The sequence below is a fragment of the Aquila chrysaetos genome, chromosome 9 (genome assembly GCF_900496995.4).
Source record: "Aquila chrysaetos chrysaetos chromosome 9, bAquChr1.4, whole genome shotgun sequence".
In the NCBI taxonomy this organism is placed as follows: Eukaryota; Metazoa; Chordata; class Aves; order Accipitriformes; family Accipitridae; genus Aquila; species Aquila chrysaetos.
Window position 1 is genome coordinate 25,634,385 of NC_044012.1, and position 14,360 is coordinate 25,648,744.

General features: G+C 57.2%; 6 protein-coding genes across 6 annotated transcripts; 3 read left to right on the forward strand and 3 right to left on the reverse strand.

Moving 5' to 3' along the window:
* Positions 1-2,291: 2,291 nt before the first annotated feature.
* LOC115345895 (claw keratin-like) lies at positions 2,292-2,822 on the reverse strand. Its single transcript, XM_030025411.1, has one exon. The coding sequence runs from the start codon at positions 2,787-2,789 to the stop codon at positions 2,292-2,294; it is 498 nt and encodes a 165-aa protein (XP_029881271.1). The 5' UTR covers positions 2,790-2,822.
* Positions 2,823-3,100: 278 nt separating this feature from the next.
* Positions 3,101-3,409, forward strand: LOC115346538 (claw keratin-like). The gene has a single exon (XM_030026649.1). The coding sequence runs from the start codon at positions 3,101-3,103 to the stop codon at positions 3,407-3,409; it is 309 nt and encodes a 102-aa protein (XP_029882509.1).
* Positions 3,410-5,874: 2,465 nt separating this feature from the next.
* Positions 5,875-6,264, reverse strand: LOC115346056 (claw keratin-like). The gene has a single exon (XM_030025697.1). It carries the CDS (start codon positions 6,262-6,264, stop codon positions 5,875-5,877), a length of 390 nt encoding a protein of 129 aa, XP_029881557.1.
* A 2,002-nt stretch (positions 6,265-8,266) lies between these two features.
* LOC115346071 (claw keratin-like) lies at positions 8,267-8,674 on the forward strand. Its single transcript, XM_030025727.1, has one exon. It carries the CDS (start codon positions 8,267-8,269, stop codon positions 8,672-8,674), a length of 408 nt encoding a protein of 135 aa, XP_029881587.1.
* Positions 8,675-11,141: 2,467 nt separating this feature from the next.
* On the reverse strand, positions 11,142-11,549 carry LOC115346100 (claw keratin-like). The gene has a single exon (XM_030025772.1). The coding sequence runs from the start codon at positions 11,547-11,549 to the stop codon at positions 11,142-11,144; it is 408 nt and encodes a 135-aa protein (XP_029881632.1).
* Positions 11,550-13,551: 2,002 nt separating this feature from the next.
* Positions 13,552-14,147, forward strand: LOC115346072 (claw keratin-like). Its single transcript, XM_030025728.1, has one exon. The coding sequence runs from the start codon at positions 13,552-13,554 to the stop codon at positions 13,957-13,959; it is 408 nt and encodes a 135-aa protein (XP_029881588.1). The 3' UTR covers positions 13,960-14,147.
* The last annotated feature ends 213 nt before the right edge of the window (positions 14,148-14,360 follow it).

Genomic DNA, 14,360 nt, shown 5'->3' on the forward strand with positions numbered 1-14,360 from the left:
TAGCATCATTACATGTCCCTATTGTTCTTTTTCTGACTTGGATGTACACAGATTTTTGCCCCCCTGCTTGATATGTTTTACAGAGACATACTGCACCCTGTAGCTTTTATGAATGTCAGCTGAACCTGAGCACACATTTTGCAAACTAATAACCCAGTAGTACCTCAGAAAATGAAGTCACCCATTCCAGAATTTCCTAGGAAGGATTTGGAAACATTCTTTTAAATTTGCCTTAGCATCACAGTGCATGTGCAGACATTGGACATAACAGCACCACATCTTAGTGATTTGTAAAAGCACAGACTGCCTGCAGGAAAACCCAATTTAACTGGAGAATAAGCCAAGAAGTTGGGAGAAAATCCCTCTTTCTCAAGTGCTTTTGTGCTGGCAGTGTCTGGGACGCTTTCTGGATTTAGAGACTTGATCTGTTACAGAGCAGAAAATTGCACGCTTTCTGTTCATCTTATTAAGTGCTGGTAAGGACAAGTGCTTGCAAGTGTTACTGTACGGCTCCATTTGAATGACAATGAAATGGCATGAATTTCCTAGGCTGCACAATCACACAGTTGTTATTAAGGTAGAGATCCCTTGATGCAAGTCTGAAGTGACTCTATTATTCATGACTGAAGTACCTAACTGGCAGCGGTAGTAACCTCTTAATACTATGGTGCTGTAACACAGTCTAAGCATAAAACAGTGAAGTGCTTTAAAAGCCCTATTAAACCCTAGAGTCCTTACTGTGAATGTAATTGCTGTCCTTTGAACACACACAGAGGCACTTTGAGGGCAGTCTCACAAGAGGATCAGAGCTCACTTGTGCTACAATACAAAATATGAGTAGAAAATCCATTGAAAACCTTTGCAAGTAAAACTGTGGGTTGTACTTCCAGCTACTTTTGGGATGGAGCTTTCTCATGGCTCCTGAGGAGCTTTGTTCCTAGGAAAGCACTCACCGACTTTGGTGCCTGATGTGTTCCCTGCAGAAGCACAGTGCAAGTTTCTGTTCAATATGTATCTTGAGATGAAGGTCTATAAATTTGGCTGGAACTAGTCATAATTTCAATTTTTCATTAGCTAAATCTATTAAAATCTGGAAAGTTATGAATAAGTTACTAAGTAAAAACTGAAAAGTATTAAGTGTCTCAGTGCACAAGAGACAATGTTAGCTTAAAATAATTGTTAATATCTCAGTAGTTCTACAGACTGTTTATGGACTTGACTGCTTCAACAAGGGACATAGTCAAAACAAAGAAATTAATGGAATGCCATACACATATATGTTTCTTCCACTCCAGGAAATCTAAGTTAAGACTAGGAAGAAGTCCAAATTTCTGGGATGAGAAGGCAAATTTCTGGGATGAGAAGGCAAAGTAACTAATTGTAGGGCCTATCATAGTTGTTTGTACAGAGCCACATTTGAATGAAAAATTTGAAGGTAATAAAATCACATTCTGACTAAAGCATATGTTGAAATGTCTCAACATATACTTTTGAAGTAACTATTATTCAATAATGAAGCACCTGACAAGAGCAGTAAGCTTTTAATAGAGTAATAACACACTATAAATACATAAAATAGTTATGAGCGGCTGAGAAGTGCTTTGAACTTCTCAGACTATCTAGCATGGAAAAAAGTGAAGACATTCTATATTTCTGATTGGGAAAAGGACCACAAAGTAATGAATAAATTCACTGATATTTTTTCCTTCAAAAGCTGTCCCTTACTATGGGACTAACAGCTTGTTTGTATCTTGTGTACTACAACACAAAGGTTTCCATCACAAGCTGTTGAACCTCCCGCAAACCCTGTTTGCTAATCCATATGCTATCTGATATATAACCCTGTAGCTTGAGCTTCATTATCAACATATCCCTGGCCAATGCGGAAAATCAGAAAAGCAAACTCACACAAACCAACCAAAAGCCAAGTTACTGATGCAATGTGGTTTCTTTAATTGGGATGGAAAATGCAATAGGCAGTGACAGCAGGAAACAAAACAACACAAAACCAATGAATTGGAAATAGGAAAATCATAAGGCTGCAGCAAGGCACAACCCAGGGCTCCAGTCCAAAAACACCCTCCCTTCCTATTGCGGGATGGGAATCTCAGAGCCAGGCAGAGCAGGAGAGGCTCTCATCCAAGGATGAGTACAAAATCTTTGTATCGCAGATAGAGGAGAGCTTTAGGAGGCAGTGCTGGAAACCCTAAAGCTGCCAGCTGAAGATCTGCAAGGTTACTCTGTGCAAATAAGCAAGGACTATAAAGTTCAAGTAGCTGCTTTGCCACAGCCTAAATAGGAGCTGAATGGTTTGCTCTGCATGTGGTGGTAGAAGACAAGACGGGCTGCTTGTGGAGAAGGAGGGCAGATGCAGCACTGAACTCCATGGATACTTGGGGTTTAGTAGGGCTCACATTGCCATTGAGGTACCTGTGGCCTCGGCCCCAGCCACCATATCCGCAACCCCCATAGCCTCCGTAGCCCCCGTAGCCCCCGTAGCCTCCATAGCCCCAAGAGCCTCCATAGCCCCCAAGGCCTCCAAAACCGCCGCGGCCTCCAAAAGTGCCACCAAAGCCCCCTCCAACTCCGGGGGCTCCCGCCGAGCCAACAACGCTGTACTGCGGGAAGGAGCTGAGGATGGGCCCGGGGAAGGTGACCACCGAGGGCGGGGGCTGGATCACCACCGTGGAGTCGGGGCACTGCCGCACGCAGGGCTCGTTGCAGGTGTCAGCCAGCGGGGCCGGGGCGGCCACCCCGCAGGAAGGGGCGCACAGGCTGGAGCAGGACATCCTTGGGTTCGGGAGGTAAAGCTGCAAGACAAGGCAGAGCTCTGGCTCAGTGCAAGGCCTGATGCTAAGTCCCTCCGGCCTCTCTCACACTTGGAACCTGTGTCCCAGGGCGTGCTCGGGATTATCTCGGCAGTCACAGCAAAAACACGTTCCAGAGTTGACATGCTGCTTTAGAGCCCTTGCTGCCCTCACGCTCCCTGGTTCTTACTCGGCCACGGGAGGGAGGCAAAACTCCCTCATCCAAAGCAGATGGAAAATCACCAAGCTCCCAAAGGACTTGAGGGCACTGGTATACTCGGGGCATCATACCTATGGCTGACACCTGCAACGAGCCCTGCGTGCGGCAGTGCCCCGACTCCACGGTGGTGATCCAGCCCCCGCCCTCGGTGATCACCTTCCCCGGGCCCATCCTCAGCTCCTTCCCGCAGTACAGCGTTGTTGGCTCGGCGGGAGCCCCCGGAGTTGGAGGGGGCTTTGGTGGCACTTTTGGAGGCCGCGGCGGTTTTGGAGGCCTTGGGGGCTACGGAGGCTATGGGGGCTACGGAGGCTATGGGGGTTGCGGATATGGCAGCTGGGGCCGAGGCCACAGGTACCTCAACGGCAAATGTGGACCCTGCTAAGCCCCACACCGGGTCCGGCCACAGATGAAGGAGAGCTCCAGAAAAGCCCCCGGCACGTGCCGACACGACGCTCTGTGGAAGGACATGCCTTCGGCATTGCTGCTCTCCGGAGCTTGGGTGCCTCGTGCCTGCTTGGGGCCCAACTCTGCCTTCTCCTGCCCTACTTGAGCATCCCTTCAAGACTTGTTGCCCCCTGATGACAGAGACCTGCACTAGGTGCCTGCTCCTGTGGCACGGCTGATGCTCGCTGTCGCTCTGCCGGCTACCAGGAGACGTGGGCTGCCCTTGGCCGGGGCCCTGCTCTTCTCCCAACTGCCTCCTCCCCTCAGAGTGCAATAAAAGCTGTGTCGCATCGCAAGGTCGACCCATGGTTTTTCTTCATCCTTCCTCCATACCCAGTACCCCGAGTGGCAGCCTTGGCTCCCTGGGCCGCCCCAGCCAGCTCCCACCCGGGGCCTCGTCAGGGGCACCTGCAGGAGCTGCTGTGCTTCCTCCTGCCTGCCCTTGGCAGCACGTCCCTCCACCAGCCAGTCTTATGCAGCAGGGATCACGCTCGTCTCCTTCACCAACAGCTTCTCCCTCTTTCCCTTCCCTGTCTTCCCCCCACTTTGGGCTCCTGCACTCTACAGCCCCAGAAGAGCTGTTGGGCCCCACAGTGAGCTTGCCGCCCACTCTGGCCATTCCCCACGGGCTGCCTGCAGCCTCAGGGCTGCGGGGACTGGGATGCCAACGGAGCCGCTCCAACGGCAAAGGCCCAGGTCAGAGCCACTCGGGAGGCCACGGGTCGATAGGGGAGACGGTGAGCAACCCCCGGCACCTCCCCAATTGCCATGCCTCCATCCCCTCCACATCCCTGCACCCCTGCACCACCTCCTCACCCTGTTTTTCCTCCGTCTTCCACTGCTGCTTGCAGCACTTTTGGCCCCGTCTTGCCCCCACTGCTGGAGCAGAAGCTCTTCCTGGGATTCCCTGTGTCACCCACCTGCCACCTGGGGATACGGCTCTGCCCAGGAAAAGAATGACAGGAGAGCTTCCCACAGCCCGGTGCTCTGGACCAGATTTGCTGGCCCTTGTTTGCACACCAGCCCACAAAGTAGCCCACACTGCCACACCCCCCGCAAAGCACCCAGCCACAGCAGCCATGACGGGGTCACCAGAACCCCCTTCCACCACTGTGCCCTCAGCAGACACACAGGGGACACCACGTGAGCCAGGACCTGGGGGATGGCCGAGAGTCAGTGCAGGGGGACCTGGCCAGCTGTGAGGACGGGCAGAGATTGAAACACCCTCAAGGGAAAGAGAAGACGTGCAAACTTCAGTTCAGGCAGTGGAAGGAAGGAACGCCTGCTCTTGCCATCTTGCTGCCTTCTACCCCATCCTCTGTGTTCACACCTGCGGATGAGACATCTTTTCTTGAGCTCCCCAGCAGTGACCAACGTGCTGCCACACTGCCCTTCCTGGTGGCTCTGGCCGGAAGTGTCTCTGTCCAAGACCACTTTGCCGTCCTGGGATCACAAGATCAGAAGATACTTGGAGAAGGGAGGCACCTCAGGAGGGTAGACGACCCAACCTCCTGCTCGGAGAGCTTTGTGCTTCACCTGACTGGATACCCGTGGCCACTTCAGGCCTCTGAGGGGAAATTTGGGAAGACGTGGCTGTGTCTATCTCACTCCTTCCCGGTGGCCCCCACCTCTAGCTGGGCACAGGGGCACGGCCAGCAGTGCTGTACATGCAGCGGTCGTCTCTCCATTTCCCTGGACCTCCAAACGTGACCGTTAACAAGGCAGTAAAAGGAGGTAATGCCTGGCATGCTGGTTTTGCAGGGGATTTGGAAGAGCTTCTGCAAGACCCCTATGGCGCTTTCACGTATTCAAAGTGGGCTTTGGGAATGTATTGTGTTTGTTGCTGGTGGGAGACCAGAGGAAGCTCAGTGGGATGTGCTCTACAAGGCTCAGCTGGGACTGTCATCATCAGCTGTAAGACACCGAGCAAACTGCCCAAATGCTCCAAGGGCACTACCGTGGCAGACTCAAGCAGCCCGGACCAACACGCCCCGAGGTTTGGGGGAAAGAAGAAGGAAGGATGAAGAAAAACCATGGGTCGACCTTGCGATGCAACACAGCTTTTATTGCACTCTGAGGGGAGGAGGCAGTTGGGAGAAGAGCAGGGCCCTGGCCAAGGGCAGCCCCACATCTCCTGGCAGCCGGCAGAGCGAGAGTGAGCATCAGCCGTGCCGCAGGAGCAGGCGCTTAGTGCGGGTCTCTGTCATCAGGGGGCAACAAGTCTTGAAGGGATGCTCAAGTAGGGCAGGAGAAGGCAGAGTTGGGCCCCAAGCAGGCACGAGGCACCCAAGCTCCGGAGAGCAGCAATGCCGAAGGCATGTCCTTCCACAGAGCGTCGTGTCGGCACGTGCCGGGGGCTTTTCTGGAGCTCTCCTTCATCTGTGGCCGGACCCGGTGTGGGGCTTAGCAGGGCCCACAGTTGCCGTTGAGGTACCTGTGGCCGCGGCCCCAGCCGCCATATCCGCAACCCCCGTAGCCTCCGTAGCCCCCAAGGCCTCCATAGCCTCCGTAGCCCCAAGAGCCTCCATAGCCCCCAAGGCCTCCAAAACCGCCGCGGCCTCCAAAAGTGCCACCAAAGCCCCCTCCAACTCCGGGGGCTCCCGCCGAGCCAACAACGCTGTACTGCGGGAAGGAGCTGAGGATGGGCCCGGGGAAGGTGATCACCGAGGGCGGGGGCTGGATCACCACCGTGGAGTCGGGGCACTGCCGCACGCAGGGCTCGTTGCAGGTGTCAGCCAGCGGGGCCGGGGCGGCCACCCCGCAGGAAGGGGCGCACAGGCTGGAGCAGGACATCTTCCAGGCAGGCAAGGAGTGCTGGAAAAGGCACCGGGGATTAGGCCAGGGTGTGGGGAAGGGGCTGTATGGAGGGAGGCAGGCAGAGATCCCCAAGAGGCTTCCAAGAGCTGGACTTACCCAGTTGATTAGGAGAGTCAAGTGGAGGAAGATGGATAGAGGGCTGCAAAGGCCTCAGCTCTTTTATACATGTCCCACACTGCCTGGGGCATCGGCCAAGGGGGTGGTGGTGGAAACCCCACGTAATCATGAAATCAAGTGAAAAAGCTTCATGACACAGATAATGAAGCGAGACAATTATATCCCTCTTCACTGGGGACTTTGGTGTGCAAACGTGCCCTGAAGAGGATAGGGGCGATGGGAGGGACAGACCGTGGCACGTCATTACATGAAAGACAAGGCGGTGCTGTAGTTGACCTCGTGCCACCAGTAAACCCCGATCTGTCCCTGATCCCCCACTTTGCCTGTGTAGAAGAGTCCTGGGCATCTTGCAGAAGTGCTTTGCAATCCTGGGCACAGCCATCACGCCTGTCATTAGCTCTCTTTTACAGGCTGGTAAACAGAGGCAGCGGGAGGTTGGGCAAAGGCAGAAGCCATTCCACACGCTCGGGGTGACTTCCAAATGCCCACCATCTCTGAATGCCCAGCAACAGCTGCGCGTCTCACGGTCTTGGGGTCCACAGGCATCTCTGCTAATTGCCCACCCTGAGGGCTCTGGCGGGCATTGGGGTTTTTAGGTCCCGGTTTCACTTGACGGCCACGCAAAGAGTAGAGGAGACGGGTGCCATGTGCGGCAAAACCGCAAACGCACAGGAGGCTGGTAGAGACGCGATGGGCACGGCAGTGGGGTAGAGCACAGGAGACCTCTGAGGCGGGGGACGTATATAGCGGAGCAGAAGGGCAGCAACGGGACCAGGTCACTGTCAGCTCCTTCAGCCTCATGTCTGTGAGCGTGGTCCTCCCCGAGCCCCCTCTGGAGGGACTTGATTACTCAGCTGGGCACTGAGGACCGTGCCCGGAGATGCTGGCCGAGCACCCACAGAGAGCCAGGCTGCATGTGGCCACGCTCCCTACGGGCACAGGCATGCTGGGCACCGATGGCTCTGGGTGCGTGGCTGGACTGCTGCTGAGTGCTGAGTGTGGCGTGGCTGGGGACAGCAATCTTCTGCAAGATGCCCAGGATTCTTCTACGTAAGCAAAGTGAGGGATTAGGGACAGGTCAGGGTTTATTGGTGCCGCGAGTTCAGCTACAGCAGCGCCTTGTCTTTCATGTAATGATGTGTCACAGCCTGTCCCTCCCATCACCTCTTTCTTCTCCGGGGCACATTTGCACGCCAATGTCCCCAGTGAGGAGGCACATAGTTGTCTCGCATCACTAGCTGTGCCAGGAAGCTTGTCCGCTTGAATTCATAATTACCTGGGGTTTTTGCAACCGCCCCCTTGGCCGATGGCCCGGGCAGTCTGGGGCATGTATAAAAGAGCTGAGGGCTTTGCAGCCCTCTATCCAGTTTCCTCCGCTTGACTCTCCTGACCATTGTGGTAAGTCCAAGTCTCACCTCCACCTTTCCTTCCTCAGCAGTGGCTTTCTCAAGGTCTCTTTTGCCGAGTGCTCCGCCACACTTTCATAGCACATGGTTAGGATGTGATGGTGCTGTTTCAGAACTACGGAAAGGATGGAAATTTAAACTCACAGGTACGACGCCCCGAGTATACCAGTGCCCTCAAGTCCTTTGGGAGCTTGGTGATTTTCCATCTGCTTTGGATGAGGGAGTTTTGCCTCCCTCCCGTGGCCGAGTAAGAACCAGGGAGCATGAGGGCAGCAAGGGCTCTAAAGCAGCATGTCAACTCTGGAACGTGTTTTTGCTGTGACTGCCGAGATAATCCCGAGCACGCCCTGGGACACAGGTTCCAAGTGTGAGAGAGGCCGGAGGGACTTAGCATCAGGCCTTGCACTGAGCCAGAGCTCTGCCTTGTCTTGCAGCTTTACCTCCCGAACCCAAGGATGTCCTGCTCCAGCCTGTGCGCCCCTTCCTGCGGGGTGGCTGCCCCGGCCCCGCTGGCTGACACCTGCAACGAGCCCTGCGTGCGGCAGTGCCCCGACTCCACGGTGGTGATCCAGCCCCCGCCCTCGGTGGTCACCTTCCCCGGGCCCATCCTCAGCTCCTTCCCGCAGTACAGCGTTGTTGGCTCGGCGGGAGCCCCCGGAGTTGGAGGGGGCTTTGGTGGCACTTTTGGAGGCCGCGGCGGTTTTGGAGGCCTTGGGGGCTATGGAGGCTCTTGGGGCTACGGAGGCTACGGGGGCTATGGAGGCTACGGGGGCTACGGAGGCTATGGGGGCTACGGGGGTTGCGGATATGGCGGCTGGGGCCGCGGCCACAGGTACCTCAACGGCAACTGTGGGCCCTGCTAAGCCCCACACCGGGTCCGGCCACAGATGAAGGAGAGCTCCAGAAAAGCCCCCGGCACGTGCCGACACGACGCTCTGTGGAAGGACATGCCTTCGGCATTGCTGCTCTCCGGAGCTTGGGTGCCTCGTGCCTGCTTGGGGCCCAACTCTGCCTTCTCCTGCCCTACTTGAGCATCCCTTCAAGACTTGTTGCCCCCTGATGACAGAGACCCGCACTAAGCGCCTGCTCCTGCGGCACGGCTGATGCTCACTCTCGCTCTGCCGGCTGCCAGGAGATGTGGGGCTGCCCTTGGCCGGGGCCCTGCTCTTCTCCCAACTGCCTCCTCCCCTCAGAGTGCAATAAAAGCTGTGTCGCATCGCAAGGTCGACCCATGGTTTTTCTTCATCCTTCCTTCTTCTTTCCCCCAAACCTCGGGGCGTGTTGGTCCGGGCTGCTTGAGTCTGCCACGGTAGTGCCCTTGGAGCATTTGGGCAGTTTGCTCGGTGTCTTACAGCTGATGATGACAGTCCCAGCTGAGCCTTGTAGAGCACATCCCACTGAGCTTCCTCTGGTCTCCCACCAGCAACAAACACAATACATTCCCAAAGCCCACTTTGAATACGTGAAAGCGCCATAGGGGTCTTGCAGAAGCTCTTCCAAATCCCCTGCAAAACCAGCATGCCAGGCATTACCCTCCTTTTACTGCCTTGTTAACGGTCACGTTTGGAGGTCCAGGGAAATGGAGAGACGACCGCTGCATGTACAGCGCTGCTGGCCGTGCCCCTGTGCCCAGCTAGAGGTGGGGGCCACCGGGAAGGAGTGAGATAGACACAGCCACGTCTTCCCAAATTTCCCCTCAGAGGCCTGAAGTGGCCACGGGTATCCAGTCAGGTGAAGCACAAAGCTCTCCGAGCAGGAGGTTGGGTCGTCTACCCTCCTGAGGTGCCTCCCTTCTCCAAGTATCTTCTGATCTTGTGATCCCAGGACGGCAAAGTGGTCTTGGACAGAGACACTTCCGGCCAGAGCCACCAGGAAGGGCAGTGTGGCAGCACGTTGGTCACTGCTGGGGAGCTCAAGAAAAGATGTCTCATCCGCAGGTGTGAACACAGAGGATGGGGTAGAAGGCAGCAAGATGGCAAGAGCAGGCGTTCCTTCCTTCCACTGCCTGAACTGAAGTTTGCACGTCTTCTCTTTCCCTTGAGGGTGTTTCAATCTCTGCCCGTCCTCACAGCTGGCCAGGTCCCCCTGCACTGACTCTCGGCCATCCCCCAGGTCCTGGCTCACGTGGTGTCCCCTGTGTGTCTGCTGAGGGCACAGTGGTGGAAGGGGGTTCTGGTGACCCCGTCATGGCTGCTGTGGCTGGGTGCTTTGCGGGGGGTGTGGCAGTGTGGGCTACTTTGTGGGCTGGTGTGCAAACAAGGGCCAGCAAATCTGGTCCAGAGCACCGGGCTGTGGGAAGCTCTCCTGTCATTCTTTTCCTGGGCAGAGCCGTATCCCCAGGTGGCAGGTGGGTGACACAGGGAATCCCAGGAAGAGCTTCTGCTCCAGCAGTGGGGGCAAGACGGGGCCAAAAGTGCTGCAAGCAGCAGTGGAAGACGGAGGAAAAACAGGGTGAGGAGGTGGTGCAGGGGTGCAGGGATGTGGAGGGGATGGAGGCATGGCAGTTGGGGAGGTGCCGGGGGTTGCTCACCGTCTCCCCTATCGACCCGTGGCCTCCCGAGTGGCTCTGACCTGGGCCTTTGCCGTTGGAGCGGCTCCGTTGGCATCCCAGTCCCCGCAGCCCTGAGGCTGCAGGCAGCCCGTGGGGAATGGCCAGAGTGGGCGGCAAGCTCACTGTGGGGCCCAACAGCTCTTCTGGGGCTGTAGAGTGCAGGAGCCCAAAGTGGGGGGAAGACAGGGAAGGGAAAGAGGGAGAAGCTGTTGGTGAAGGAGACGAGCGTGATCCCTGCTGCATAAGACTGGCTGGTGGAGGGACGTGCTGCCAAGGGCAGGCAGGAGGAAGCACAGCAGCTCCTGCAGGTGCCCCTGACGAGGCCCCGGGTGGGAGCTGGCTGGGGCGGCCCAGGGAGCCAAGGCTGCCACTCGGGGTACTGGGTATGGAGGAAGGATGAAGAAAAACCATGGGTCGACCTTGCGATGCGACACAGCTTTTATTGCACTCTGAGGGGAGGAGGCAGTTGGGAGAAGAGCAGGGCCCCGGCCAAGGGCAGCCCCACATCTCCTGGCAGCCGGCAGAGCGAGAGTGAGCATCAGCCGTGCCGCAGGAGCAGGCGCTTAGTGCGGGTCTCTGTCATCAGGGGGCAACAAGTCTTGAAGGGATGCTCAAGTAGGGCAGGAGAAGGCAGAGTTGGGCCCCAAGCAGGCACGAGGCACCCAAGCTCCGGAGAGCAGCAATGCCGAAGGCATGTCCTTCCACAGAGCGTCATGTCGGCACGTGCCAGGGGCTTTTCTGGAGCTCTCCTTCATCTGTGGCCGGACCCGGTGTGGGGCTTAGCAGGGCCCACAGTTGCCGTTGAGGTACCTGTGGCCGCGGCCCCAGCCGCCATATCCGCAACCCCCGTAGCCTCCGTAGCCCCCAAGGCCTCCATAGCCTCCGTAGCCCCAAGAGCCTCCATAGCCCCCAAGGCCTCCAAAACCGCCGCGGCCTCCAAAACCGCCGCGGCCTCCAAAAGTGCCACCAAAGCCCCCTCCAACTCCGGGGGCTCCCGCCGAGCCAACAACGCTGTACTGCGGGAAGGAGCTGAGGATGGGCCCGGGGAAGGTGATCACCGAGGGCGGGGGCTGGATCACCACCGTGGAGTCGGGGCACTGCCGCACGCAGGGCTCGTTGCAGGTGTCAGCCAGCGGGGCCGGGGCGGCCACCCCGCAGGAAGGGGCGCACAGGCTGGAGCAGGACATCTTCCAGGCAGGCAAGGAGTGCTGGAAAAGGCACCGGGGATTAGGCCAGGGTGTGGGGAAGGGGCTGTATGGAGGGAGGCAGGCAGAGATCCCCAAGAGGCTTCCAAGAGCTGGACTTACCCAGTTGATTAGGAGAGTCAAGTGGAGGAAGATGGATAGAGGGCTGCAAAGGCCTCAGCTCTTTTATACATGTCCCACACTGCCTGGGGCATCGGCCAAGGGGGTGGTGGTGGAAACCCCACGTAATCATGAAATCAAGTGAAAAAGCTTCATGACACAGATAATGAAGCGAGACAATTATATCCCTCTTCACTGGGGACTTTGGTGTGCAAACGTGCCCTGAAGAGGATAGGGGCGATGGGAGGGACAGACCGTGGCACGTCATTACATGAAAGACAAGGCGGTGCTGTAGTTGACCTCGTGCCACCAGTAAACCCCGATCTGTCCCTGATCCCCCACTTTGCCTGTGTAGAAGAGTCCTGGGCATCTTGCAGAAGTGCTTTGCAATCCTGGGCACAGCCATCACGCCTGTCATTAGCTCTCTTTTACAGGCTGGTAAACAGAGGCAGCGGGAGGTTGGGCAAAGGCAGAAGCCATTCCACACGCTCGGGGTGACTTCCAAATGCCCACCATCTCTGAATGCCCAGCAACAGCTGCGCGTCTCACGGTCTTGGGGTCCACAGGCATCTCTGCTAATTGCCCACCCTGAGGGCTCTGGCGGGCATTGGGGTTTTTAGGTCCCGGTTTCACTTGACGGCCACGCAAAGAGTAGAGGAGACGGGTGCCATGTGCGGCAAAACCGCAAACGCACAGGAGGCTGGTAGAGACGCGATGGGCACGGCAGTGGGGTAGAGCACAGGAGACCTCTGAGGCGGGGGACGTATATGGCGGAGCAGAAGGGCAGCAACGGGACCAGGTCACTGTCAGCTCCTTCAGCCTCATGTCTGTGAGCGTGGTCCTCCCCGAGCCCCCTCTGGAGGGACTTGATTACTCAGCTGGGCACTGAGGACCGTGCCCGGAGATGCTGGCCGAGCACCCACAGAGAGCCAGGCTGCATGTGGCCACGCTCCCTACGGGCACAGGCATGCTGGGCACCGATGGCTCTGGGTGCGTGGCTGGACTGCTGCTGAGTGCTGAGTGTGGCGTGGCTGGGGACAGCAATCTTCTGCAAGATGCCCAGGATTCTTCTACGTAAGCAAAGTGAGGGATTAGGGACAGGTCAGGGTTTATTGGTGCCGCGAGTTCAGCTACAGCAGCGCCTTGTCTTTCATGTAATGATGTGTCACAGCCTGTCCCTCCCATCACCTCTTTCTTCTCCGGGGCACATTTGCACGCCAATGTCCCCAGTGAGGAGGCACATAGTTGTCTCGCATCACTAGCTGTGCCAGGAAGCTTGTCCGCTTGAATTCATAATTACCTGGGGTTTTTGCAACCGCCCCCTTGGCCGATGGCCCGGGCAGTCTGGGGCATGTATAAAAGAGCTGAGGGCTTTGCAGCCCTCTATCCAGTTTCCTCCGCTTGACTCTCCTGACCATTGTGGTAAGTCCAAGTCTCACCTCCACCTTTCCTTCCTCAGCAGTGGCTTTCTCAAGGTCTCTTTTGCCGAGTGCTCCGCCACACTTTCATAGCACATGGTTAGGATGTGATGGTGCTGTTTCAGAACTACGGAAAGGATGGAAATTTAAACTCACAGGTACGACGCCCCGAGTATACCAGTGCCCTCAAGTCCTTTGGGAGCTTGGTGATTTTCCATCTGCTTTGGATGAGGGAGTTTTGCCTCCCTCCCGTGGCCGAGTAAGAACCAGGGAGCATGAGGGCAGCAAGGGCTCTAAAGCAGCATGTCAACTCTGGAACGTGTTTTTGCTGTGACTGCCGAGATAATCCCGAGCACGCCCTGGGACACAGGTTCCAAGTGTGAGAGAGGCCGGAGGGACTTAGCATCAGGCCTTGCACTGAGCCAGAGCTCTGCCTTGTCTTGCAGCTTTACCTCCCGAACCCAAGGATGTCCTGCTCCAGCCTGTGCGCCCCTTCCTGCGGGGTGGCCGCCCCGGCCCCGCTGGCTGACACCTGCAACGAGCCCTGCGTGCGGCAGTGCCCCGACTCCACGGTGGTGATCCAGCCCCCGCCCTCGGTGGTCACCTTCCCCGGGCCCATCCTCAGCTCCTTCCCGCAGTACAGCGTTGTTGGCTCGGCGGGAGCCCCCGGAGTTGGAGGGGGCTTTGGTGGCACTTTTGGAGGCCGCGGCGGTTTTGGAGGCCTTGGGGGCTATGGAGGCTCTTGGGGCTACGGAGGCTACGGGGGCTATGGAGGCTACGGGGGCTACGGAGGCTATGGGGGCTACGGGGGTTGCGGATATGGCGGCTGGGGCCGAGGCCACAGGTACCTCAACGGCAACTGTGGGCCCTGCTAAGCCCCACACCGGGTCCGGCCACAGATGAAGGAGAGCTCCAGAAAAGCCCCCGGCACGTGCCGACACGACGCTCTGTGGAAGGACATGCCTTCGGCATTGCTGCTCTCCGGAGCTTGGGTGCCTCGTGCCTGCTTGGGGCCCAACTCTGCCTTCTCCTGCCCTACTTGAGCATCCCTTCAAGACTTGTTGCCCCCTGATGACAGAGACCCGCACTAAGCGCCTGCTCCTGCGGCACGGCTGATGCTCACTCTCGCTCTGCCGGCTGCCAGGAGATGTGGGGCTGCCCTTGGCCGGGGCGCTGCTCTTCTCCCAACTGCCTCCTCCCCTCAGAGTGCAATAAAAGCTGTGTCGCATCGCAAGGTCGACCCATGGTTTTTCTTCATCCCTCCTTCTTCTTTCCC